This window comes from Peromyscus maniculatus, chromosome 9, assembly GCF_049852395.1.
Source record: "Peromyscus maniculatus bairdii isolate BWxNUB_F1_BW_parent chromosome 9, HU_Pman_BW_mat_3.1, whole genome shotgun sequence".
In the NCBI taxonomy this organism is placed as follows: domain Eukaryota; kingdom Metazoa; phylum Chordata; class Mammalia; order Rodentia; family Cricetidae; genus Peromyscus; species Peromyscus maniculatus.
Genome location: NC_134860.1, coordinates 91,010,240 through 91,037,456, shown reverse-complemented (window position 1 = coordinate 91,037,456; position 27,217 = coordinate 91,010,240). Strand labels below are relative to the sequence as shown.

Genomic DNA, 27,217 nt, shown 5'->3' with positions numbered 1-27,217 from the left:
GGCATGTGTCACCATGCCTGGCTGCTTCCAGTGTGGCTTTGAACTCACAGAGGTCTGGATGGCTCTCTGCCTCCAAGAACTAGGATTAAAGGTGTGTGTGTGTGTGTGTGTGTGTGTGTGTGTGTGTGTGTGTGTGTGTCTGTGTGTGCATGCGTGCGTGCCACCATTTTCTGGCCTCTATGTCTATCCAGTGGCTGTTCTGTTCTCTGACCCCAGATGAGTTTATTTAGATGTATAATATATTGGGAGACACAATATCAACACATAGTATATTTAGGATGCACCATCATGTGACATTGTGACATGTTGAATTGTGTCATTATGAACTGGGTCACAACAGTCCAGTCTGTTTAGGGACTTGCCTATTTACTATTTCTACGTAAAAATGTAGACACTCACATATACATTCCACATCAGCTCACCCACCTTTGTGAACACATTACACTTATGTCTTTGAATGGTTGGAATTAAGCTGAAAACAGAAAATAAGGACAAAGAGGAGCTAAGGAAGCACAGGCAGGGTAGGCAGAAACAACAACCGAAGTAAATGCTAAACAGATAATGAAACAAACTTTTTGGGAAACAGACAAACAAAAAAGTCTTTTAGGAGAATGTAGTAGTATGTATGTACTTTAAAACTAAAGAGGGAAATTAAGACCTGCTGCCAGACAGCCCAACTGTTATCCAACTTTTTCCTTTCCTGACAAACACAGAAGTATATGCTGAACAATCTGGGAGACCTTGAGTTCAACTGCCTGTGATTGGCGTTAAAAGACGATTCTCTAAGTAATTACTCTATGACTCAGTCTGACTTGGAGCTATGATCATCCCAAAGTGCCAAATGCAGAGACTAATCATTGACTCTGACAGTCTGATGGTGTTGTACCTCGTGTTAGCTGGTCAGTGTATGCACATTATAAGCCATTGGGGCTTACATTCTATGACTTAATCAATAGATACTGAACACTGTTCTAATGCTAGGAATACAGTTAACAGTAAAACAAACATGAGCCTGTCAAGATGATGCTTAACAAACTAGTAGAAAAGGATGCAAATTATCATGGCACTGACTATTCATTATCTACTGTTTTATGCTTTACACTTTTTATACATTTTCAACTATTGATAATTTGGATTTTGCTGTTTGTACATGCAAAGTGTGCATGCTTATGAAAACAAACAGTGAATAAGATCCAGAAAATTACTAATACATAACAGTGAATAATGGTTCCTGGTTGGTTCATGAAGTCTAAGTGTATTGCCTCCTTTGTTAGTCCAAATTAAGGTGGACTTTTATGAATATAACATTAAAGATAATATTTCTAATGAAATAGACAGAAACAAATAAATTCTTTAAGATGTTAGTGCAAACTTTTATCTCTGCTGGGATATCAGCATACTAGTATTTTGACAGAACAATAATGTCACAAATTTTAAAGTAAATAGCATCATTACTAAAAAAAACATTTAAAAGTATGCAAACAAATTACAATATAATGCTTTCTGGCTAAGCTGATTATATGACATATCCCATGTAACGAATACATGTATACATTTTCAAGAAAATACTAAGAATAAACAGTTATTTAGATCAATTTCTTGATACATAATAATTTAGGCATTTTAAGTATGAAAATAATTCATATTAATGGTATAGAAAAATAAGAATGATTACTCTACATATATACATTCATGTATGCATCGAGGAAGAGCAAGAAAATAAAATTAAATTAACCAATAAATGATAATGACTAAACATCACCTTAAGATAGCTTTTACTGAGTAGTCTAAGCTACGGTCTGTTACCAATGCACAAGTAATCTTTAAATACTAAGTGTACATCATAAACTTTCTAAATGGATTTTTATTTCAACCATGGAAATTGGAATAAATATAAGAAATGCATAGACATTACATATATCTCAAAGCAATAGTGTTTTTTTGTGTTACTCATTATTTTAAGTGATAAAACAAAAAAAATGTTTCTAATTGTATTATATGCTATCAATATCATTCAAACAATTTACAGAATGTGTGCTGTTTTTCTAATTCAAATATGGTGGCTACTTGTAACAAGAACAAACTCAAACTATTGAAAGGAAAGTAGTGAAATCTATCACAATGTAAGATGATTCTTTGATAGATTTCTTTTTTTGCAGAATGTCTTTGTTTGGGATTTTATTACTTCAGTAAAACATCATGATGAAAAGCAATTTGGGTTATAGTTTACAGTCCATCATTCAGAGAAATTTGTGTTGGAGTTCAACACAGAATCCTTGATGCAGGATTCATGAGGAAGCCGTGGAGGAGTGCTATTCATTGGCTTGCTTATCAAGACTTACTTAGGCTGCTTTCTTATACCATCTAGGACCACGAACCACAATCTGGGCCCTCCCAAACCAATCAATAATTAATAAAACACAATATAGAATTGCCCACAGGCCAATTTGGTAGGAGGATTTTCTCAATGGATGTTCCATCTTCCACAAACAACTTTATCTTGTGTCAAGTCAACGGAAAGGTAGCCAAAATGTATAGTAGTTGGAAGAGTGATTATCAGGTTTATAAACACTACAATATACAAGTATTTCATGCAGGAAATGATTCTCAGTGCTCAAAAAAAGTCTCTACGAATAGTATGCCTTTCCTTCCTCCACCAACATGACCAGCTTTTGCAACACACATTTTCAAGGGTTCTTGCAATGTGACTCACACAAACTACCTTCATTTGTACATATACCTTATAGATGTACTGGATTACAAAAGAGTGTTGAAGTACTGGATTTCAAATTTTACTTAACTGCTGTACTACACTTGCGCATAAAGTCACATTTGGGGTCAGAAATAGCATAGATGTTATTCTGGCACAATCCTCCCTGTGATGTAATTTGGGTCACAAAGGGTTCCCATGTGCCTGCCAGTCTCTTTGTTCTCCATTTGGCATCCTTTCCTGAAATGCTGGAGATCCCAACACTGAGAAAATCCCTTAAGACTGAGCGACTTTGCGTGCAGGTGGCCAGATGCCAAGGTGCCTTCCTTTCATTTGTATTAGCCCTTCACTAGGAAACACCAGATGCTGTGGTGGCACAGGGAGACTGTTTACACAAGGAGAAACTAACTGAGAGTTCATTGAAGGCTGAAGTGATGCACACAGGGGAACTCAGACTTCCAGAACTTGTTTGGAACTGAAGTAGCATAGAAGCTTCAGTAACTTGTCTGTACCATTTTTAGATTTATTGATCTCTATCTACCTTCTTCTGAACCCTGAGGCATCTTAATGAATTCTAATATGGATTGCCTTGGTAGTCCAGGCAAACAGTATAATTCAATTGCACACAGGGCTTTGCTTGAGGAAGCTCGGAGCTGATGCACTCTTATTCTTGTTCTTGCTCTGACTTGCTCTGCAGCTGGCAAATCTAGTTCTGCTTTGTACTTTTCTTTAAATATTGAAATGTTCTTGTTTCTCTGAGTTGGGGTCTGAGAAAGCAGCAGCAACTATTTTGGAAATCTCTCAGCAAATGGTCAAATCTGTCATTACTGGGCTCTTTCTGATCCAAGAGATTCAGCAGTGTACCTATGATCATTAAAAAATTAGACTTGCAGTTTTGTAACTATTACTCTACTTTTTGCCCTAATATGCTATGAATGCAAAAAATTTTTCTCAAATTATTAATTTTTAGAAGATCTAACTAAAGAGAAAACAGGGGTGGTATTAAAATTCCCCCACCAATGTTCTTAAACAGTACATACAGCTTTACACATGTGAAAAACAATTAAAACAAAGCATGCCTAAGAGTGACTTCTGTTCTAGAAGGATGACATTAGGACAGTTATTAAAGGGGAAGTAAATTCATTAGCTTTCAGAGGAAATCCATAGAGTTCATATTTTTCTTTAAGAGAGAACAAAGTACCTAACCAAATTTGTTTTTCAAAGAGCAGCCCAAATGCAAGGAACAGGGAGCATTTCTAATTAGAATGTAATTTCAGACTCCTCTGATTGTCTTTTAACTCTACTGAATATGGAAATCTGAAGACTTCTCCGTTAATTAACTCAATTCACTAACATTGGGATGGACAGGCTCCTCACTGGGAAGCCTTCGTAGTGTTATGTGAAAGGAGTAGGGTCAGTGGGGCTGCCACCATTGTACTTTTGTGCACAGTTGCCTTTGTTCAATAACAGGCCCAGCCAAGGAAATAGTCTGCTGATAAGCGTTTCACGTCGATTTTACTGTTTTCCTCTTTTCTTTGCCCTTTAAAAAATTTTCATTTGTTTTGCCAACATGCTTGCTTTTTTGGCACACCTGCTTCCTTCCTCAGACAGTGTTAGTTCTCTCAGAATCAATTGCGAGCAGCTTGCAACCAAATGCCTGATTAAAAAGTTAGCAGACCTTGAGTGCAATTACTTCAGCTCTATAGCACTCAGGCATTAAACCCGGTGTTAATTGTTTCCCATTTTTGTAACGATCCTTATAATAGGATAAAAACAGAAGAGATCATTTCTTGCAGTTAAAGCAGCAGAAAATGAAGACATTCATTTTGATTAATCATTGTAATATGAAATTAAATGCAATTAGAAGTAAATACATTTGAGAATGTTTTTTTGATACTAACAGAAGCCATCATCCCTGCTCTGTCAAAATATAGCTATAAATTATTATTGCAGCAAATTGTGCATCTATGTAAAAGGATTATGTAAGTGATAACCATTATAATAATGAATTTTAGAATTTTTATATTATTCCTGAATTCTATTTTCTCTAAGGCTTGTCATAAATATATGTTCATAATATATGTTTTGTGTCTTAAACTTCTTCTATACACTAAATTTTATAATCTCTTTAGCTAAATATTTTAAGAAATTAATATTCCATAAAGAAAAAATACATTAAGAAGCAGGCATGACACAAAACATTTTAAAAACATCTCATTGCTCAAAATGATCCTTAAATAGAAAAATTGTATCCCAACATGGAGAGAGGAGGACAAGATGTTCCATCCCTACCTGAGGAGCAGATAACAACTGATAGCTGCTGGAAGAGGACGAGTCATTTTACACACACACACACACACACACACACACACACCCTGGTAGATAAACCATGCTCCAGTAGAAGACCACACATGCAAGAATGTATAGGAAGCCAACCAGACTTGATGGATGTTGAGAAATAAATAAAATTAAATTAAATTATACATAGTGGTTGGATAAAGAAGGAAGGCAGATAAGGAGGAGTTAAATAAGGGACTGATGATAAAAGCACACTGTGTGAAAGCCTCAAAAAACTCAATAATATTTAAATAATAAATAAAAGACTTTTTCCATAGGAGAATAAAGGAACTTTTCTGGTTCAGACTCTGCATATTTTTAGCCTACTTTATTTCATCCATGATCAAGAAATAAAACCCATATTCTGTAACTGTATAACTGTTGGATTTCGGACTAAAATTCTGAATTTTCTTTGTCTATAAAACTGTCATGAGTTGCAGATCCCTAATAGCCCTCAGAGAAGACACATTGTAGAAAGGAATGGAACATTCTGGATGGCCTTTACAATGAAAGTAATTAAAACATTTGAGATGATTAGTATGTAGGCAGAGTCCAATTATTTTTTTTAAATGTGAACTTAAAATTCTAAAATCAACAATATCTGCTTCATTTATTTTCTTATATGTTAAATCAAAGCCATTTTAAGCAGTTTTACTTGACATACAATAGTTGCTTTCTGTGATTTAAAAAAATAAAATAGTCAATAATCTCATTTTGTTATTTTCATGTGATTTGTTGTGAATATGCAAGTACGTTTTTATTTATAACCCATATTTTGAGTATCATCACACAGTAGGGGTTATAATCAATTCTGTCTTTGAGTAATTAAATTTTTATTCCCAGCTAAAAATTGGTCACATTTTTCTTCATATATGATTTGGTAATAACTCAGATACAATAAACTCAAATTGTCTTCTTTCCTAAGACCAGCAGTTCTGTGGGTTGCAAACCCTTTGGAGTTGAACAATACATTCACAAGGGTCACATACAAGATATCCTGCATATCAGATATTTACATTATGATACAGAAAAGTAGTAAGATTGCAGTTATGAAGTAGCAAGGGGATAATTTTATTGTTGTAGTCACTACAACATGAGGAATTGTAATAAAGGGTTGCTTCATTAGAAAGGATGAGCACCACGGTCCCAGATGAAACAGCAGTGAGTGTATCCGAATACCATTGTTAAGCATCCAGAATTATTAATCATTAAAGGTAATGATGACTATATATTTTTTATTTCTATTTGTTTGAGTTGATACAGTAAAAAATAAAGAGATGTTCAGAGGGTTGGACTTGTTTCTCATTAACATACACAATCTTGAATTCTACCTTTATTGGAGTTAAAGAGGTTATGTTCTATGAAGGAGTGCATCAAAAGCATTTCTAATTCTGATATTAAGTTATTAATGTATTTTTGCAAAGAATTATAAGCCATTGGCACTAGTAATTGTAACACCTCAATGGATGACTACAGGGGTCATACACTGTTGTCCATGTTTTTTATTTAAAGATTTTCCTGTACAGCTTGGATATTTCTATATTAAATGTTAACTTCTACTATACCTTGAGTTTCTCCTTCATAGCTCCAACTACATGTGTAATTGCTTGTTCCATTCCATTTAACTTCCCAGAATAAAGCTCTATGAGTGGAATGACTGTTAAATGTGACAAACAAGGTCTCCAGTATTAAACAGAGTCCCTGAAAGAAAGAAGGTTTATGCTTTTGTTGAGTAACTAAATAAAGCGCTCTAGAAATCTTTTGACTTATTTATTGTCAAGCTTCTATTCTTGGCCATGTAAGAAATATGTACACCACAAGATGAAGTTTCGGTCATCACTTAGCTCCATGAGTATAATGAAACTCCAAATTTCCTGCCACAAAAACAAGTGTAAAGGTGATTGGAGCAGGCAATAGACAATGAAGAATACCTATATATCATAGAGGATTTACAAGGGGATGTGAAAGCAAACTTTTTGCTTGTTTAGAAGCTCCATAAAAGTTTGCAGACAACGATCCCCAAGTTTGAAAGATGTTTCACTGTTCCTTAAGAGTGATATTAATGGGCATTAGGACTCTTTAAAATATCAATATAAAAGGAAAGAAACAATTTAAGTAGATATTCTTGCAAACTTAAAAGTAGTGTCCTCTATAAGATGTTATTTATTTATTTGATTGTTTGTTTATTTATTTATTTATTTATGTATGTATTTATTTATTTATTGAGACAGGGTTTCTCTATGTAGTTTTGTGCCTTTCCTGGAACTCACTTGGTAGCCCAGGCTGGCCTCAAACTCACAGAGATCCACCTGGCTCTGCCTCCCGAGTGCTGGGATTAGAGGCGTGTGCCACCACCGCCAGGCTATAAAATGTTATTGAGTGCATGGGGTTAGAGTCCTGGGCAATCCTTTGAGGTCTGTTATCTGTGTCTATGAATGGAAAGGCTTAGACAGGTCCTACAGCTGGGATCTCAGAAGATGGCTTTTTTGCCTCAATGGATGTTAGCTTCATGGATGCTGCTGTCCCTAAACAACTTGCAAGGTGATCAGATGTAGAGGTAGAAGATAGTGATATTATTGACCCTCATCATGAATAGGGCTTAGGCACATTTATTATTAAAGAAAGAGGTATTCATAGACTTGATGTAGTTAAAAATTCAGTGTTTGTACAGTTGATAGCTGTATACAGTCATACCTATGCTGTCCTATTCACTTAGTTCTGACTCATTCAAAGCCAACTCCAATCTCTATTCATAGAAAGTGTCCTATAACCATGGTGTTTTATCCATATAATTTTAATATGTTTTTTATGTTTAGATGTACTAATACTTACCATTGTGCTACAGATGCCTACAGTATTCAGTAGAGAAACGTGCTGTTTAAGTTTGTAACATGAGAGCAGGAGGCTGTACCACAGAATTTATGAGTGTTATAGGTTCCACAACCTTGATTTATAAAGAACATGTTATATGTTTGAATAAGGCTGAAATTGCCTAACAACAGATTCTCACTATATACTCATATTATTGTGTGACACATACTTTATATCATAATCAGTCCTAATTCAGATTTACAGATATTTAGATACTATAATTTCAGAAGTATCTATTTACAGAAGAATGAAAGTTAAGTCATTTTCTTCTATCTATTTTCCCAATATGTAAATCTCCTGGATATAATGGGGAACTTAATAATGCAATTAAAATACATATTAAATTAGAATTTTATATAGAAATTGATTAATAAGTACATATTATTAAAATACATTTAAATATTCCATTGTAAATATCCTTTTCTCATCAAAAGTACCTACTGTCTGCAAACTTTAGGAGGAATTGTATGTATAGATGTAGGCAGGAATGGGGTTATAAGATCATATCCTTAGCCGGGTAGTGGTGGCACATGCCTTTAATCCCAGCACTTGGGAGGCAGAGCCAGGTGGATCTCTGTGAGTTCGAGGCCAGCCTGGGCTACCAAGTGAGTTCTAGGAAAGGTGCAAAGCTACACAGAGAAACCCTGTCTCGAAAAACCAAAAAAAAAAAAAAAAAAAAAAGATCATATCCTTGCACTAAAAGTACTATTTTTCTATCACAGTCTCTTAGGAACTATTACTGATTCACTGACATGTTTGTTTGTTTGATTATCGACTAAAAGGCAGGTCTGATGCAACTCTCATAGATTTCCATATCTATGAAAGTTAGAGATAAAACAAGATGTCTGTGCTGTATTCTCTGTGCGCTTTATCAGTCTATGAAGGCTGAGATAAGATGCTTTCTACAGACATTAAACTCTATGATCTATTCCAGGAAAGGTAATTATTTAATTTCAAAAGTGCCATCATCTATCTTCTTCCATCTGTCAGATTAGGACATGGACTAGATCAGAATTATTTTCTGTTATGTAGAGCACGGCATTCCATCTTCATGCAGCTAACTCATTGAAATATGTCTGTAAAACGATTGATTTAAACCTAAACAGAAGGCAAAATGTTTCCTTAAGGAGGACTTTTAGGATTTATAACATTTTAATTATGAAAATAAGAAGAAAACATGATGAAATATTACAACATATTTGTGAATGAAGGAATAGGTTTTTTTGGAAATACAAATGGTTATGTGTAGAGTCTTGCTTGATTTAAAACAGAATAATCAGATACATATACACAAAATAACACTGAATTAGTTTATTATCAATATATAAACAGACACATAAATTATGTTCAATAGAAATTAGATTGAACAAACTCATAACAGGACTATCATATTCTAAATTATTTGAAACTGGATTGAAGTACCCTTCCTTTTTAGTACAAATCTGTATAATTCCCTTCCTTGGTATTTTTTTCAATTTACTTTATTATAGAAAAGACTTTGATTACAGAAAATATGTATATACTCTGGAAAATTTCCTCATATGTTAGTTTCCTGGACAGAATAACTAATTCAGAAGCCCATGAACCAATATTGTTGCAGTTTTGTAAATATAAAAGCTTAAACTAAAATAATTCAATATTGAATATGTATATATTTTTTCTTAAGGTTTCAAATGCTGTGACAAAATACCAAGACAGAAAATCAAGCAGGGGAGGAAGGGTTTATTAGGCTTACAATTCCATATGTAGTTTATCACTGAAGAAAACCAAGGTAGGAACCTGTAGGCAGGAGCTGATGAGGCTGTGACAGATGCTTCTTACTGGCTTGCTCCACATGTCTTGGTCATTCCCCTTTCCTATAGAACCCAGGACACCGGCCCAGTTTTGGCACCACCCACAATCAGCTGGGGCCTCCACCATAAATCCCAAATTAAGAAAAGGCTCTACAAGCTGGCCCACCACCTGATCTTGTGAGAGGCTTCCTCCTCTCAGTTGATTATAATTTGTGTCAAGTTGACATAAATCTAGCCAGCACGCAGACACACAGACACACAGACACACACAGACACACACACAGACACACACACAGACACACACACACACAGACACACACACACACACACACACACACACACACACACACACACACAGCAATATTATCCAATATGTTTACTTACTGCTGCTTACAGAATATAAGTAACCATGGGAGAGAGGTTATTAAAGGAACACGGGTAGCTTATTAATTCTATACTATGAGAGAAAATCCCTCAACCTCCTCACTAATTTAACCTCCTAGAAATTCTCAGGGTGGAGTGGGATCTCCTAAGTATGCTACCCATTCTCTGGCTATTTATTTATTTATTTATTTATTTATTTATTTATTTATTTATTTATTTATTGTCTTTTGTTATGTGATGTTTCCTGAGTACTGCTAGAGTAATTTGCTTGTTCCATTGCAGATGACAATTCAATGGTCAATTGTTCTAAGCACTCTGAGTAATTATAAGTTGTAGTTAACATGGCCCATTGAAAAATAAAGTTCTCTATGTCCAGAGCTGTCAATAGTACTAATGTATGGGAGTAAGTAAAATTACTTAAAAGGAACAGGAAATACCATGGACATCCTCATGATCATTTAGTTAAAAAAAAAAAAAAAAAGGGTGGATTTTCCTATCAGGATCTATGTGGCTTCACAAGCTATGTTTTTTAAAACAGTGTATATATATAATAGCTATAGGATTGTAGTACCAAGTATGAGTATTTTCCCCAGTCCAGATTGGAAAGTACTTGTTTATCAACATAGCAATACTGCTTTTATTGCTCCAGTGAACACATCTTATTATGTTTCTCCTATTATTTAAGTAACATATATTTACAATTGTTGACTACAATAATTTGTCTGAAAATGATGATGTAATAGAACTTATATATCACTTTTGACAATACATATATGAAGACCCCCAAATATAAAATTCTGAAGATGTTAATTTTAAATGACAGCCTTATTTTTTCATAAATTCTGATGCATAGGCTAAATTATAGTATCATGTAAGTTCTACTTTGTTGTTGAAACACTTCCTTACAATACTGGTCCTGAATATAGTTTACAATCAACCCTAGAATAATACAGACTGCATTTCTGCACATAGTTGTCGGATCTCAGACACAAATACATTTGTACATTATTGTCTTCAAAAGCGTTGGTGAAGTGTTTGTATCTTTACATTCTGTGTTGTCATGTCCACTTTTTAGTCCAATCTTTATGAGCATTCTCTTTTAACAACTACATTTTTAAAATATTTTAATTAAAATAAAATTATATAAATTCTTCCTTTGCTTTTTTTTCTCAAGCCCTCCCATGTCCACTTTCACATTGGTGGCCTCTTTTCATAATCATTATCATATATATATATATATATATATATATATATATATATATATATATATATATATATATATATGATATATTACACAATATATATAATATATATATTACACAAAATATATAACTACCACCTGCAGATTCTATTTTTATTGTATGTACAGTTTTACTCTATGTACATTATACAGTTTCAGGGCTTACCACTTTGCATGTCACAACCAAGTTGCAGAGTTACCCCTGAGAGATATATATTCATTCTCCCTTTAACTAGTTGTTAGCTGCCTTTTTTGTTGCTGTTATATAGTGGAAGTATACATGTGGTGTTTTCCCCTTTTCCCCTTTGTATGTTTATTGACATGGCCCTTGTTTGGGTCTTGTTTAGGCAGCCTACTCGTTCAGTCCCCTCTTTCATGAGGGTCCCTGATCCTTAAGTGCATAAGTAGTACTGTAGCTACATCTGCTGGAGCCAGGCTTCCCAGTATCTCTTGATCTCTGCACTGTGCCCAGTTGTCCTTTATGGAATGGTGTTCATACACCGTGCAATGAGTCTTCTTTGATGAGGACTGAGAGCTACAGTTACTTGGTTAGGAGGATAGTTGTAGAAAATAGGAACTCCATTCATTTTTATGAGTATTGCTCATTATTTTACAGGCTCAACTACAATTTAAGGACAGTTTTACATGCAGAAGATCTCAACACATGTTTGAATCCTGTATTTATATTCAGGGAAACAAATTATCCCCAGCCCACAAATAACTGAGATTGGCGACTCAGTAATGCTTTCAAAGGGAAGATTAAAAAGCCACAGGGCAAGAAGTGATTATCACTGAGATGTAGGAGTGATTTCTGTTTCGAATATCAGGCTCAAAGTCACTGGGACTGTGTGCAATAAGTGTGAGATTTTTTTTATTATTATTTGAAATAAAGTGCAGCTACTCAGACTGTTCAGAACAAAGGCTATTGAACCCAAGAGGAAAGAGATATAAAATCTTACTCATGTTTATTTCTTTTTTTTTTTTTTTTTTTTTTTGGTTTTCCCAGACAGGGTTTCTCTTGTGTAGCTTTGCGCCTTTCCTGGATCTCACTTGGTAGCCCAGGCTGGCCTCGAACTCACAGAGATCCGCCTGCCTCTGCCTCCCGAGTGCTGGGATTAAAGGCGTGCGCCACCACCGCCCGGCAACTCATGTTTATTTCAACTAGCACAGTGTCCCTGTTTTCTTATGATCATTATAAGGACTCTGATTCTAGCAGAGTTGGTGATAGGATATATTTTACAGAACACACACAGCTTAAAACATATTTCCTCCAGCTTATAAGACATCTATGTTTTATATTGCACTTTCTAGTATTTAATAACACTTTCAGAAATTTTTATATAATGTTTCTATATCTGAAAGTTATTGTTCAATATATATGCTGAGAATTTCTTGTAGAGGTTTTCTCAAATTTCTATAATTCTAATCCTCTTGTTAAGTCTGTAAACATTCATCTCATCCTATTCAACCTTCAGTATTACTCCAAAATTTATGATCCAAAAAGAACATTCCTCTACATAAACTGAGAAAAAAATTGAGGTTGATTTAAGTATGAAAAGCTATGAATTTAGAAGAGGACTACCCTTCAAATTCTCCTTTGTCCATAACTACACTTAATGCTGTCTGTTTTTAAAGTATTTGGGGACATCACTTTTATAATGATCCCAAATATAATTTTAATGCCCAATATTATTATTTAACCTATGCTCTATAAATTACTAATGGTCAAAACAACAAAAACAGCAACATCTATTTTAACTATTTCAGAAAATTAAACTAGGTGCCTACTGAACAAGCACATGGATATCAGTTCAGAGTCCCAGAAACCAAATCAAAAGCCAGTGACATGCATGTGGTGGTTCTGTGTAACTCCAGAAATGGTATGTGAAGTTGAGGAATCCTGAAAATTATATGTCAGGCACCATTTCAACAACAATGATCTTCAACTCCAGTGAAAGACTTTGCAAAAAAATATATGGAAAGTGATGCTGATGGAGGAAAAAATGAGATCTGCCTTGGGTCTCCCATGCATGCACACATATATGCAAATACCTATGTTCACACAACTACACTAACTCATAAAAATAACACACACAACACAACACCCACATCAAAACTTAAATGACAAAATATAATAAATTGGTTAAGAGAAAAATATGAAACCCTGAAGATGATGCAAATAATATTATACACATTCTCATAACATCATAATTTCAAAAAATTCAGAAACTTTTGAACTTTTCTTTTTGGTGGGGGAGATTATGATTAAACTGATATTAAGTGCTCAAAACTTAGAATGATGATATAAAATCAGTGTTCTCTTAAATTTCTTTAAGTAAAGACTTTCACAGTTTTGGAGTATTGATTGAATAAGATATAGTCTAAGCTCTATGAAATACTATTCCCTAAATATTGACTGTTATTTTCTTTTGCTTTGACTACCCTATTGAAGACTGTCTTAAGTAAAAGTAGAAAGTAAAGGGAAAAAAAAGACTGCATGCAAGTGGAGATAGAGCCAACTCTGTCTCATGTAACCCTAAATGTTTCTGCTCAAAAACAATGTTAATGTGACCTGTAGCATCAGAATGCACCTATATTAATTTAAATGTTCACCTACTCAATAGTGGGTTTTAGACTTTATTTCACCAATAATAAAATAATTATCTTATTAATTAAGTCAGACACATTTTTAAACTTTTACACTCTAAGAATGAGAAAATATGGTCCTATACACTGTAAGGCATGTAGTATGTCTTTCTTTATTGGTGCTTGAATGTAACTTTTGTAGTGTATCATATATTTATTTAGAATCACAAATGTATGCACCATGTGTATTTTGAGAAAATGTTATATTCTTGACTTAAATTAAAATAGATAAATATGACATGAAAATTACTTGTTCATAAAATTGTTAAGATTTAAGTAATATTGTCATTGATATCATCAAAAATTTCAAAAATTCAGAAATGCTTGTCTTTCCAGAGATATTATTTTTGCATAGTATTATTATAAAGATTATATGAAGTGTATAGTAGTCTCTTATTAATGCTAGCATGTAGCGTGTAGTGTTTTTTCATTATCTGTCTATAATTCTCTCTCTATCTCTCTCCCAGACTACCTACCATCTAATTACTTACCTAAATTTATCTATCCTATCATCATTAATCTACCACTGTTCATTCATCATTTTTTTAATAACATGACATTCTAATGATTAAAAGATCAAATGAATTTTTTTTGCTATGGTCTTCATGTACAATGAAAGCACTCCAATATCTGCTTCATTTTTTTTTCCCTGCTCAATTCTAGGAACTTTTAGTAGAACCCCCTAGGAGTGCCTGGAAAAGGCAATTCAATATTTACTAGATAGTGTTACTCTCATGATTCTATCTGTGTATGTTTTTTATATTTGGATCTTACTTACATTTTCTGCATTGTGCCTGACTATCTTTTATTTCTATGAGAATTAATACCGTCGTGCACACTAGTTTAATGAGCAGGATTAAGGTCATTGATTCTTCTCTTTGATACTACCCTAAATCATTACTTATTCAACTAAATCAGTATTTTCCTTAGCCGTAGGCTAAGCTAGTCAAGTATGCTGCGGCAATACTTTCCCATTGTAATTTTCATTTTTTTTTCCCAAAGAGAACATGGGCAATAGCTTTGGGTTCCTGGTCACTCAGAGTCTGACAGTGACCAATAAACATCACAGTAGGTAGATATAGTACAAAGAAACTTCTCTACATCTTCAGTGATTCTAAAAGAGCCTTGAAGCTGTTTCTATTACAAAAATATGAAAGACTTAATAAAATTGAATTTAAAAATGTGAGAAAAAGATTTTTCAACTGGATAACACATTTTACTGGATTCCACATTTATTATGTAAATAATCATTTGTGACATCTACTGGACAACATTAATGTGAGCTAATGGCATTTCTTGGGGATTTTGAACAAGGATTGTATCTTCTATCTCTCTGTTTCTTTCTATAATAGGTTGTTTCCAGTTTCTGGTTATTATGAATAATGCTGCTACCAATATAGCTGAACAAGTATCCTTGTGGGATGATTGAGCATCCTTTGGGTATATGCCCAATATTGGTGTTGCTTGGTCCTGAGGGAGATTGATTCCCCCTTTTTTTCTGAGAAACCTTCATATTCATTTCCAAAGTGACTGTACACTTTTGCATTCCCACTAGCAGAGGAGAAGTGTTCTCCTTACTCCACATCATCTCCAACATTAGCTGTCATGAGTGTTTTTGATCTTAGCCATTCTGACAGGTGTAAGATATAATTATCCCATTTGTCAGTGAACACTCAACCGTCACTTATTTTCAGCACCTTGAACAGTTGTGATTAATGTGACTCTGCAATAACCACTGTATAGTGCAAAAAGAAGCTTCTCTGACCAAGAACCAAGGTATAGGGCAGCACTCATGTGTAGGTATAAACAAAATACTAAGAAGGTACTTTGACCTCAGATTCATTTAGTTAGCAAATAGCTATGGGCTTCTACAGTACGAGGCCTTCTTCTCTGAAGCAGGCCTGAAACCCAGCCAGAAACCTGTGGTTTACCCTTGTAATAGTAAGGATACTGTGACATCATTGGGGACATCTTAACTGGAAGGTTTGATCCATTAAGAAGTTCTTAAATACTAGCCAGCAATCAGACTCCAATTCTGTTTTCAGTATTAACAAGTTAGACATATGTATTTTAGAAATCTATGATTACCCAGAAAAGAATCTCTCCCCAGTCCCTAACTCCACACTTCTGCTAGTGACTTATATACGTTTACTTTAATAACAGTCCTAATTTAGTATAATTTCTAATTAAATTGGTGTAATTATCTTGTATGCTGATTTTGTAAATATGATGAGGGTAGCGTACTTTGTCACATGGGTTTGTTTATACTAGAAAATGAAATTGGAAAGGACTCTTGCTGAGCTGTTTTTCCACATTTCTGTACATATAATTTATAGATGCAAAAATTCTGCTTGTAGATTCAGGAACAGCTGCTCTGGTTTAATGTAGTCGTTTTATATTTTGAATGCTCTGATAAAATACTATATTCCTACTGGGCAGCATTTAACTGTGAGAAATAGGTTAAGGGCATTTCAGATAGCAAGAACCAAAGAATGTAAGAAACAGCATAACCCACAATGAGACATGTTTAATCCTTTTTCTTTGCCTTGATCCTGAGGGAGCATGTTCCCCAATCCAGAGGTGAAGTCAGTTTAAAACTTTTTCTATAGCATTCTACATGGGAAAACTATGTAAAAGAAATATTTTTTTGTTTTGTATTTGTTTCAAATATTTAAATTCAAGCACCAAGCCTATACACCCAAGGAATTCAAGGAATGTAATTTTTTTGGGTTTCTCAAATATATAAAATATTTTTGAGGAGAAATATTATCTAATTTTCTCTCATTAGAATAAAATCAAATGGAAATAAAATTTAAAGTATAGTAAAAATGTGGCTATAGGCTATTTATGTTAGGGCTTCTATCAGCAAAAATATTAAAAGGTATCCAAAATATGTTACAAAGTCCATTAAATACACATCCTTCCTTTCAGTAACTCATTTTACAGTAATGCATTTACATATTAAATAGATGACCTTTAAGTTAGCAAGTGCATCTCACAAGCATCTTAAAAGTATAAAATAAAACAGCTAATTGTAGAGTAAGTTAGAAATCAAAGGTGACAGTTTTATCTCTAAATGAAACAGTCCATCTAGCAAATTGATTAAAAGAACAGCACATACAATGTAAGTAACTACCTCATTTTCTCTATCAGTATGACTTTAGGTGACCAGCAATCATATGCATCCTTATTTTCTCTCTCTTCAAGCTAGGTAGATTTTGTTATCAGCATGTTATTTTTAATTTACTGAATTATCGACAATTATCTTTGATTGCTGAAGTCGTTACACATTTTCATCAAATACAAACTATGTATTTTCCATTTTATCAAATACTGAAACATCTGAATGTTGAAGGAAGAAAAGCAATGGTGACATCAGGGTGGTGTGGCCACCCTTCTCATTGCTGTGTCTCCCAGTGGCCAGCACGATGCAGTGATCCATGGGGAAGTGCACTACTGGACTAAGGAATGCCCCAATGGTCTCTCCCATTTACATTGCCTGAATCAAGTCAAGTTCCCATTAATGAACTCAGTAAATTTTTATTAGAATTTCATAATATATCAAGTGTCTACATTCCTCAAAAAACTAGCCAGTTCTGAAATTGTTGACAGTTCTTGGATATTCTTACCATCTCCCTAACTCCTAGCTTCAAAAGTGATTCAATGACAGGTAAAGAATTTTTTGAGACTTGTAACAACACTAGCCTACTTTAACACTCTGTGTTACTCTTCTGTCCCATATTTATCATTGTCCCCATTGATTCACAATAGATTTAAATTTATGTATGGAAACAAATGTTGTAACATGAATTTCTAAGTGGTATTATTAATTAAAACAAAAACAAAAACCCAGAACCAGATATTGGGGTAAACTCTGAAAGACCAGAGAGACAGGACAATTCCTCAGCTGATCCTGTTTCCTCAGACTGAAAGCCTGTGAGTTCTCAACCAAAAGGGTCTTAGTTGAACAGCTCAAAAGCCTCTAGTTACTGATTCTTATGCCTTATATGCCTCTTACCATCACTTCCTCGAATTAAAGCCATGTGTCCTTCCCAAACAAAGACTTGAGATCTCAAGTGCTGGGATTAAAGGTGTGTATATACAACTTGTATTATATATCAGGAAAGTTTTTTTGTTTGATTAATTCTGACCTTAAAATGCTCCTATTGGACAGGCAATATTTTCTCATGTTTTCTCACCAGAGATAAAGTCTTTCTAACTGAGCCAGAACATAAGGTCTAACTCAGAGTTAGGGAATCTATGGTCACCTGTTCTACTTCAGCAAGGTCAACACTTACTGCTGCATCTTTAAAAACAAATTCAGCTTCTTTTCACAACACTCCATTATTCTGCTTTTCCTTGTACTGAAATGTATTCAGATCCTCTCCTTGCATCTGTCTTGATAGTTCATTGTTACAATGATAATCCTGGCAGCAGATTAACAATGGATATGTTTGGTCATTTTTCTTCAACCCATTGTATCTACTTACCAATTCTTAGTGGATGTGCATCTATATCCTACCCCTCCATAGATTGAAAAGCATTGCATAATTCTACCTATAAGTTTTAAACACTTTTGGCTTGAATTAGTTAAGAAATATTAATTATTTTATCATTCTAATTGACAATATTTCACTGAAAATAGAAAAATAAATTTGTATTTTTCTTATTATTTCTGAAGTTTAAAATATGATAATTATGTCAAAAATAAAAAAAAATTAAAATATCTGTGGTGACATTTTGTTTGTACTCTAACACATAAAATTAGCTTGAAGGTCAGAGGACAGAGCCAGCTACTAGATTAAACATAGAGGCCGGGCACACACCTTTAATTCCAGGACTTGGGATCTCATGCCTTTACTCCCAGCAATTAGAAAGCACACAGGCCATTAATCCCAGCACTAGGAAAGTTGAGACAGGAAATGATATGGCTGGGCAGAGTAAGGCATATAAGGCAGGAGGAAACAGGAACTCAGCTTTTGCAGCTGAGAGCTCAAGGTCAATCAGTCTGAGGGTTTGTGGTGACAACATCTTTCCCTTTTTGCTGAGGAGCTGGCGAGGTGAGAAGTGGCTGTGTCTTGTTTCCTTTGATCTATCAACTTTTACCCCTATATCTGGCTCCATTTATTATTAGACCAATGAGGATTCATGCAACAAATATAAGTATAATGTGTAAAATGTCGAGTCTATCAAGTTTATTTGTTATTCTGTGTAATTATATTTCCAACATTTAATAGATGCTCAATCAATAAATATACAAATATCCATATTGTGGGAACTATTAAAATAAGAGATAAGTGTTGGAAATGTATTTTGAGGAATATTTCATTGGGGGAAAATGGTATAATTAAAGCAACAATGATTTTCTTTCAAATGTCACATATATAACTTTATCATCTATGAAATACAGACTCCCTAATGTGCAGGGAACATTTGGAGGTTACCAGATAAAAGAGGGATTTGTTCCCTTAGTTTGTCTTGTGCTTTGTTCCCCTTTTATTCAGTTTACAAATAAGTAAGAGAGAGTCAATCAGAGTTGACACCAGTGGTCTTTCCTTTTCAGCAATCACCTTAAGAACTATTGTGAACAATCATGTCTAATGGTCTATGGGCTCGATGCCATTAGTATTCACTTCATCATGAAAAGATCATAGTAAATTTAGAACATATTGAAATATGAACCAATGAGCAATCTTTCTTTGACAGTTAAATTTCAAGTGAGAGGAAACACAACAATAAATACAGTAGCATAACCTTTGTTTTAGAATTTAGGATGCATGTCAGATGTTTCTATCTGTGTCTGGCTTGCTTTTATAAGCACTCACCTAGGCATATACCAGAACCTTTGGAAGAAGAATGATGCTCACCCAGTAGTAGTGTGTAAAGGGGAAATGTGCTACATCAGACACAATTAGTACTTTTTATGATTATAGTATATGGGATGTTGGTGTCAGTTCATTAAAAATGTACTGAACTATCAACTCATTTCACACAGGCCATTGAACAGCAATAAAGTGGTATCAGCTCTTCTCCAAGATGACTTTTAGCTGGATTTGAACCAGTGACTCATAGAAAATTGGCTGTGTTCTATTGTCAGTCTATAAAAGCATTTTATAGAGTTGCAATGCACCTGCCTCCTGCATTTTGCTTCTAGCAGCATTCCTGTTTCTTGCAATATATTCCATAAGTTATCTCTTGAATAAACAAATATTAGATGCTAGGGGATGGTTATATTATACACTATATATTTAAATTTTGTTTATTTTTATGTGTTATTAATGTCATTTAATCTCAATAAAAGTAGTCATGTGTAGTATAATATTGGAGAATCTTTTGGCTGTGAAAGAATGGAAATTTCGTTAGCACAATAGTACTCATTTACTAACATATGTAATTCCCTACAGCTTAAATTTTCACCCCCACAAAGCTGCACATATTTTATAACTCATGGGTTACATCAGACAAAAACACAATGAACATTAAAATTGAACTCTTGTCTGTGCTAGAATATATACTTTCGTTGTACAAAAACACTGACTTTCACTGAAGTAACTGTAAGCGAATGTTAGCTCATTTCTTGAGTTGATACAGTGCAATAGATTCCGAAGCATTTTTCTAAATACATTTCTACAGAAATAGATTAAAAATAGGATAGTAGTAAATCCTGAGACAGTGAGAAAAATGAGACATTAATTTCTCCCTCTCTCTTTTTCAAGTTTTGAATAACATCATTTCTTTCAATGTACATCAATTTTGTATTAACAATTTTAATTAATTGCTCATAGACTAGCTTTAATAAAATGTCAACTATTTTATTTTTATTCTACATTATTAAATGAATTATTATGTTGAATAATTTTAAGGGCAAATTCAAGTGTCACCCTGTAAAATAGCAATGGTGCAGGAATGGCACTGACTGGACACTTCCCTGAAAGTTTCCAGAAGCAAAGTGTCTAATCAGGAGACTTGAAAAGATGAATTAATGAGTTATTTATTCAGTGGCATAGAGCAAATGAATCTGTATATTTCTTGGGAATTTTCTATAATTTTTCTCATAATTCTGCTCATTTGTTTTTCTTACATTTCCCCCAACATTTTATGTAGATTTATGTCCTTAAATTGTTAAAGATAGATATTCATTTTGGTAATTTGCCAGTTAGATATTACCTAGTAAAGGCACGTGATGAAGAATGGCTCTTTACTTTGTTCCTAGCCTTGCATACTTTGATTTGATACTGTGTCGTTCGCTATGCTGTTTGAATTTGCGTTCTGCAAAGCATGAACATTCTGCTGGGGAGAAGCTAGTGTTAACTGCATGTCCTGTGATCTTCTTTGTAGTCTCAGCGCCGTGTTACCTTTCACCTCCCGGATGGTTCCCAGGAAAGCTGCAGTGACAGTGGTCTGGGAGACCACGAGCCGGTGGGTAGTGGAACCCTGATCTCACACCCTCTTCCTCTGGTTCAGCCACAGGACGAATTCTACGACCAGGCCTCTCCGGACAAGAGGACTGAAGCAGACGGCAACTCGGACCCCAACTCTGGTGAGTCCTCTTCCGGTCTTCATTGCATGAGGTTGTTCTGGTTGAGTAGTTAGTGTGCTGGAACTTGTTTAATTGTCACCCTGCTCTGCAAGCCAGGGACAGTTGGTTGTACTTGCTGTTTTTTGGGTAGATGCATTGAAATAGATGAAGTGTAGTTTGCTTGGTATGTTGACCGTTAAATGGTATAATATTCTGTTTGTTTTGAGTCATCAAAAAGATTTTAAAATTTGCAAATATAATTGAAAGAAAATTTCTGTTGGAATATACTCTAGTGTCAAAGAGATTACAGTATCAGTAGTTAAAATTGATGAACTAGAGTTTATTGGAATATTGTTAATGAGAAATTATCAAAACATTCATTCCTGCAGAATGCTATCTTCCAAAGAACTCTTTACAAAGTATGCAAATAAAGAAGGATTGAATATGATTAAGATCCATCTGAAGAAAGGAGATGATCTTTCATAATTTTTATTTATGCATTGTTTTGGATAATTGGGTTTTGTATGAGAATGTTGATAAAAGGTATCTGGTCTAAACCCCATATCATCCAAAGAACTTCACCTCACCTTGGGAATCCTTATATATAAACAAACAAAACACCTTCAGTGCCTAGGTAACAAAAAATAAATCAAATATAATGCACCTTTCAGAGCAATGAAAATGATCTTTATTTTGTTTAATTTTTTTTCATTATAATGTGAATGCTCAGGTGAGCTCATGCAGGTTCCTGAGCAAGAATATTAGAGAAGTCTTTGTGTGTTTCTCCAATTCTTCTTTTAAATAAAAGGAAAGACTGAGTAATCATAACAAGAGGACATCCAAACTGAAAAAGGAACAACAACCACCAAACAAACAGTACACACATTCAAGACAGAAAATCTCGCCTGCTCTTGAAACGGCTGCACGTTGGTTAGCTAGAGAAGGAAATGGTGTTGACGCGACTTTTCCATAAATCTCCAGCTATTTAGCACCTTCTGTTATAGACATTACTGTGCCTCTGGCATTTGTGTGATGTAGCACTATCTAGAGGAGGTCACAAGCTCACACAGGCTTTCTTAACAAGTTCCCTTCTGGTAACCCAGCTTTCATGTTCACTTACTTCCACAATTTTGAGTCACCTCTCTATCTAGGCAGGAAGATCTGTGTTAAGTTCTTCCTTCTCTCCCTCTATCTCACCTCAACCATGCCACTGCCTATGCAGGCCTCTGCTGAAGCTCTTTCTTCACGAGCAAATGTTAATTGTGTGCAGTTATAACACATCTTTCTACAGAGGTTTCCCTCCAGGAAATCTTGTTGAATCTAAGTAAAATGTATGCCATCATTTTCAAGTTGTATGTTTGGTTTGTAAGTGAATTTTTTTTAAATTAAATTATCTAGAGCTGAAAAACTCAAAAGCCTTCATCAAATTAAGTTTGAGAGAGCTTAATCATTTATTCTCTGGAGATTTCTTGGCACCCTCATTCTATGATCTAATGATTCTAGGTTGTTCCATTGAGCCACATTTTCCAGGAATTGTGTGGGGGTGAGGAGGGTTGATAGAGCTTATAATAACTCCTTGTAAACAATTCTTGTAATCTACAATTTCTTCTTTAATTAGTACTAATTAAAACTTTCTGCAGTAATTTTTGATCACCTTGTCTGAAAGTGTTTGGATGTTCTTGTCTTTGAGTCCAAGTCAAAATCAACACAGAAAAACACACCTTAAATGTATTGGCACACACAGCTGTAGCAGTTTTTGGTAGTTTAGCCAGTGCACTCTGTACAAATATCTTTAAAGCAGGAGTAATTTATGAAATTCCAGGTGAAGGACTTAGACATGCCTAAGAGTTTTCATCAAATTCTTTTTAGCTATAATAATAGAATCATTTAGAATCACACCCAGGATGACAGAGGGCAGTGAGTTTAATCACTAGGTTTTAGAAAGTGATGAACATGTGGGTAATTTTCTACTTAACTGAATTAGAAATATAAAAATATTCATCTAGAAGGGAAAGGCAGCTTTTAGGACACATTCAATACTAAACAGGATAATAGTTATTTTATATTTTCTTTGTCATAGAATTATGTGTCTTTGGTCAGTCAGAGTGAACTGAGAAGTCAATTAGTACAGAAAAGATATAGCTAAAATATAGAACACATTTCATCACCACTATACAGGGATATATATGTATGAGTATATATGTTACCTGTCTTTTCCCTTCTCCATGCAATGAAACATAACTACAAATTCATTTGTAGCAAACTTAAGTTTAATTTTAAATGTTGACTTAAATATAAATTTCACACATAATATGTTTTATACTATACAGTGGGATGCTTTGTAGGGGAGTTTTTGATATGAATAATCTTTAGTAAATTTATTTTCTTTTTATTTACATCTAAATATTTGTCAAGGGAGTCTGGAATACTTACTGTAATTTCTTCTGGCATCACTAAGTATGTAAGTTAAGAGAAGAAAAGTGATATTAAGAAATTTGCATGTTATTGATAGTTGGTGAATTGACTTAGCCAAAGAAATGAATAGGTTGTATTTTTATTGTGCTGGTCATTTTTGTCACTTTTTCTATATCTCCTAAGTCTACCCATAATAGAACCCATATGTGAGGTTTCCAATAAGAGAGAAAGGAGGGAGTGAAAAAATGAAAGGGTGCATTTTATCAAGATTTTAAAGCAGGAGATAGCTAAATTGCCCTTGGCTAGGTCTTTCTACAGGTATGTCATGCTACTCACACAATGACATCTTAGTACTATACAAATGAACTGGGCTAGCTGACCAATATGAATGGATGGAAGAGGTACTGAAGTTGGGGAAAATGAACACTTCAATCCTACTTAAAGGGGTCATCAGAAGGTTTTATTTTTTATTACTTTTTTAAAAAAAATCTAGTGACAGCAATAAAGGAAATCAAAGGGTTAGAAACCTTCAGCATTCTCTTTGAGATAGGGATTTTGCCCAGGACAATGATGGTCGGTAAGATGTCCTTAAACAAGATGAAACGGGGTTTCATGGTAGAATCAGTATTGATTCATCACTGCTAGGGTATTAGACAATTCAGGTCAGCAGTGAGTAGCCCTGGGAGTCAGTGGTTCATTCGACCCCCTACTAAGACTAAAACTACAGACTCCTTATTAGTGCCTAGAGCAGAACTCATTACAATGCACTGAAAATATTAAAAGGATCAAACTAAATCTAAATTGAAGTAGAATATTATCATGCTACATTCTCCTTACATTGTCCAGTCACTGTTTTGTAATTAACTTTGAGGAATTAGTGAAGTATGGTAGAGAGAAATGGACATACTAGTCAATGTCTGTCAACTCCCCTTATATCTCAGTGGTTTTCAGTGTCTTCTGTAGGATCTTCTTTCTGAAATTTTATACTTTCTGAAAAGGTATGATATTCTAACAAGTGAAGTATTGAACATGAGCTTCATAATATTATGACCTATTAGTACTTATGCCTAGAAAGCTCTCTAATGTTAAAGACATTTAAAACTATGATATTTACATAGTAATAATTTTCATTGTGCATTTTCTAATAAATTGTAATGAATAGCTATAGGCTGTAGTTTATTTGGGGAAACTGGATTTTAATATATGTTCTTAGTACTCCTAAAAACACATCGACAACTTAAGGATTGCAAGGATGTCCAATATTCTTCTTTACTTCTCAATGTATAGTTTTGATTTGTTGATTTGTTGACCCACTATATTCTAAATTCTGTCTGATTCTTGATTTCTTGACTAAGAACTTATATGTGCTATAATAAAGATTTAAACCATAGCTCAAAAGCCATTGTGTCAAAGGCTTGTTAGCATTACAATGAGACTGTAGACTATTAGAAGCTGAGTTCAGGGAGAAAATTTGGGATGACTAAAGGCATATGCTTGAAGAGACTATTGAGAGCTTGGATCTGACCTCTTTGTGGTTTGCTTTCCTGGAGCTTTGTGGTAAGTAACTCTCATCTATCACATATCTTTCAGTGTGATACGCCTCTATGTCACAGATGGGTATCTTATGTTACACAAAATCTTGGGGGGTGGGTTGTGGGGGAGGACTGGGGGTGGGAGGAGGGAGGACAGGGGAATCTGTGGTGGACAAGTAGAATAAATAGAAAATCTCTTAATAAAAAATAACATAAAGAAAAAAGAAGGAAAAAATTCCCAGTGACAGATATTGGGGTAAATGCTGAAAGATCAATGAGACAAAGGAACAAGCCACAGTCACCTTTTACTTATAGGACTTCTCAGCCTGAAAAAGCTTCAGTTCTTGTCTCCTCATGCCTTATATACATTTCTCTACCCAACCATCACTTCCTTCCTAGGGCTGGGATTAATGGCATATGTGCTTCCCAAATACTGAAATGAAAGGTGTGAGAGCTTAAGTACTGAGATTAAAGGTGTGTGCCACCACTGCCTGGCTTCTATGTTTAATCTAGTGGCTTGTTCTGTCCTCTGATCTTCATGCAAATTTTATTAGGGTACAGAATATATCACCATATTTCCCCTTTTTTGTCTAAAATAATCAAAAAGGTTATAACTAATATAATAAAAAACTATATACAATAACTATACAATGTATACAGTCAAGAATTATAATAACAATGTCCTATCCATAAATATTTGGCAAATTCGGAAAAAATACTCTATTATCAATCCTTTTTTGGTGAATCCAAAGTGTTGTACCTAATTCACTTTCTATCCTAAGTAGTATTACCAACCGAAAATTATCTTTTGAGTTCAACATCACTCTAGACTACACAAATCTTAGCTATTTTCTATTTCTGTGACTAACCACCATGGCCAAAGTAACTTTAGGAAGAGCACATTTAATTGGGAGCTAGCTTACAATTTCAGGGGTTAGTCCCCAAAACATCATGGCTTGTAACATGGATGGAAGTCAAGCAGACATGGCTCTGGAGTAGAAGATGAAAGCACATATATAATCCACAAGTTGCAGGCAGTGAAAGAGAAAGAAAGACTGGGCCTGGCACAGAATTTTGAAACCCTAAAAATCCTGAAAGAGACCACACCTCTTCCAGCATAGCCACACATATTCCAGTGAGGTAATCCTTCCTACTCCTTTCCAGACAGTTCCATTAAATTGGGACTGAGCTTTCAAAAATATGAGCTTGTGTGGGTCATTCCCACTCAAAACACCACAGTCCAAGATCAATGAAACTGGCTACCAGCTAAAACCACTGAAATTATTAATCAAAATTAACAATTGCTTTTTTGCCTTGTTAATTAATTATTTCAGGAATTTTGTCCCAATATCACAAAGTTGGCATTCACAACTTACAATGCAAAAAATAAAGTTTGAAAATTAGTGACTATTTAAAAGATATGCAGGATAGTCTTCATTGCATGAAGTATGGATCCTAGGACACTAATAAATATGTGCTCAAAATAAACCCTTCAGCCTCCTTTGAGTATTTAAAATTATAATCTTTTTTTAAATTGAAAATAGAGTCTTTGGCAATACAATACATCTTGACCAATTTCCCTTTTCTCCCCTTCTCCCAACTAACTATCTTCCTTTATCCAAAACTCCCCCTTCCCCTGTTTCCCTTCTGAAAAAAAGCAGACCTCCAGGAAACATCAACTAAACACTACAAAACAAGATGCAATAAGACAAGGCAAAAGCTTTCATATCTAGGCTGAGCAAGGCAACCCAATATTTGGAAGCAGGCAAA

The 27,217-nt window shown here is 34.4% G+C and overlaps 1 protein-coding gene across 4 annotated transcripts in view; it reads left to right on the top strand.

Moving 5' to 3' along the window:
• The window catches only part of Pcdh9 (protocadherin 9), an 883,393-nt gene that overhangs the window by 544,669 nt on the left and 311,507 nt on the right, over positions 1–27,217 (top strand). For 2 of the 4 annotated variants that reach the window (XM_015987550.3, XM_015987549.3), the window contains one exon: positions 21,446–21,521. In XM_015987550.3, coding sequence (XP_015843036.1) covers positions 21,446–21,521 — 76 coding nt within the window. Of the gene's footprint in view, positions 1–21,319; positions 21,522–27,217 lie in introns of all 4 variants that reach the window. The other 2 variants (XM_006994033.4, XM_006994032.4) reach the window with 1 other exon arrangement.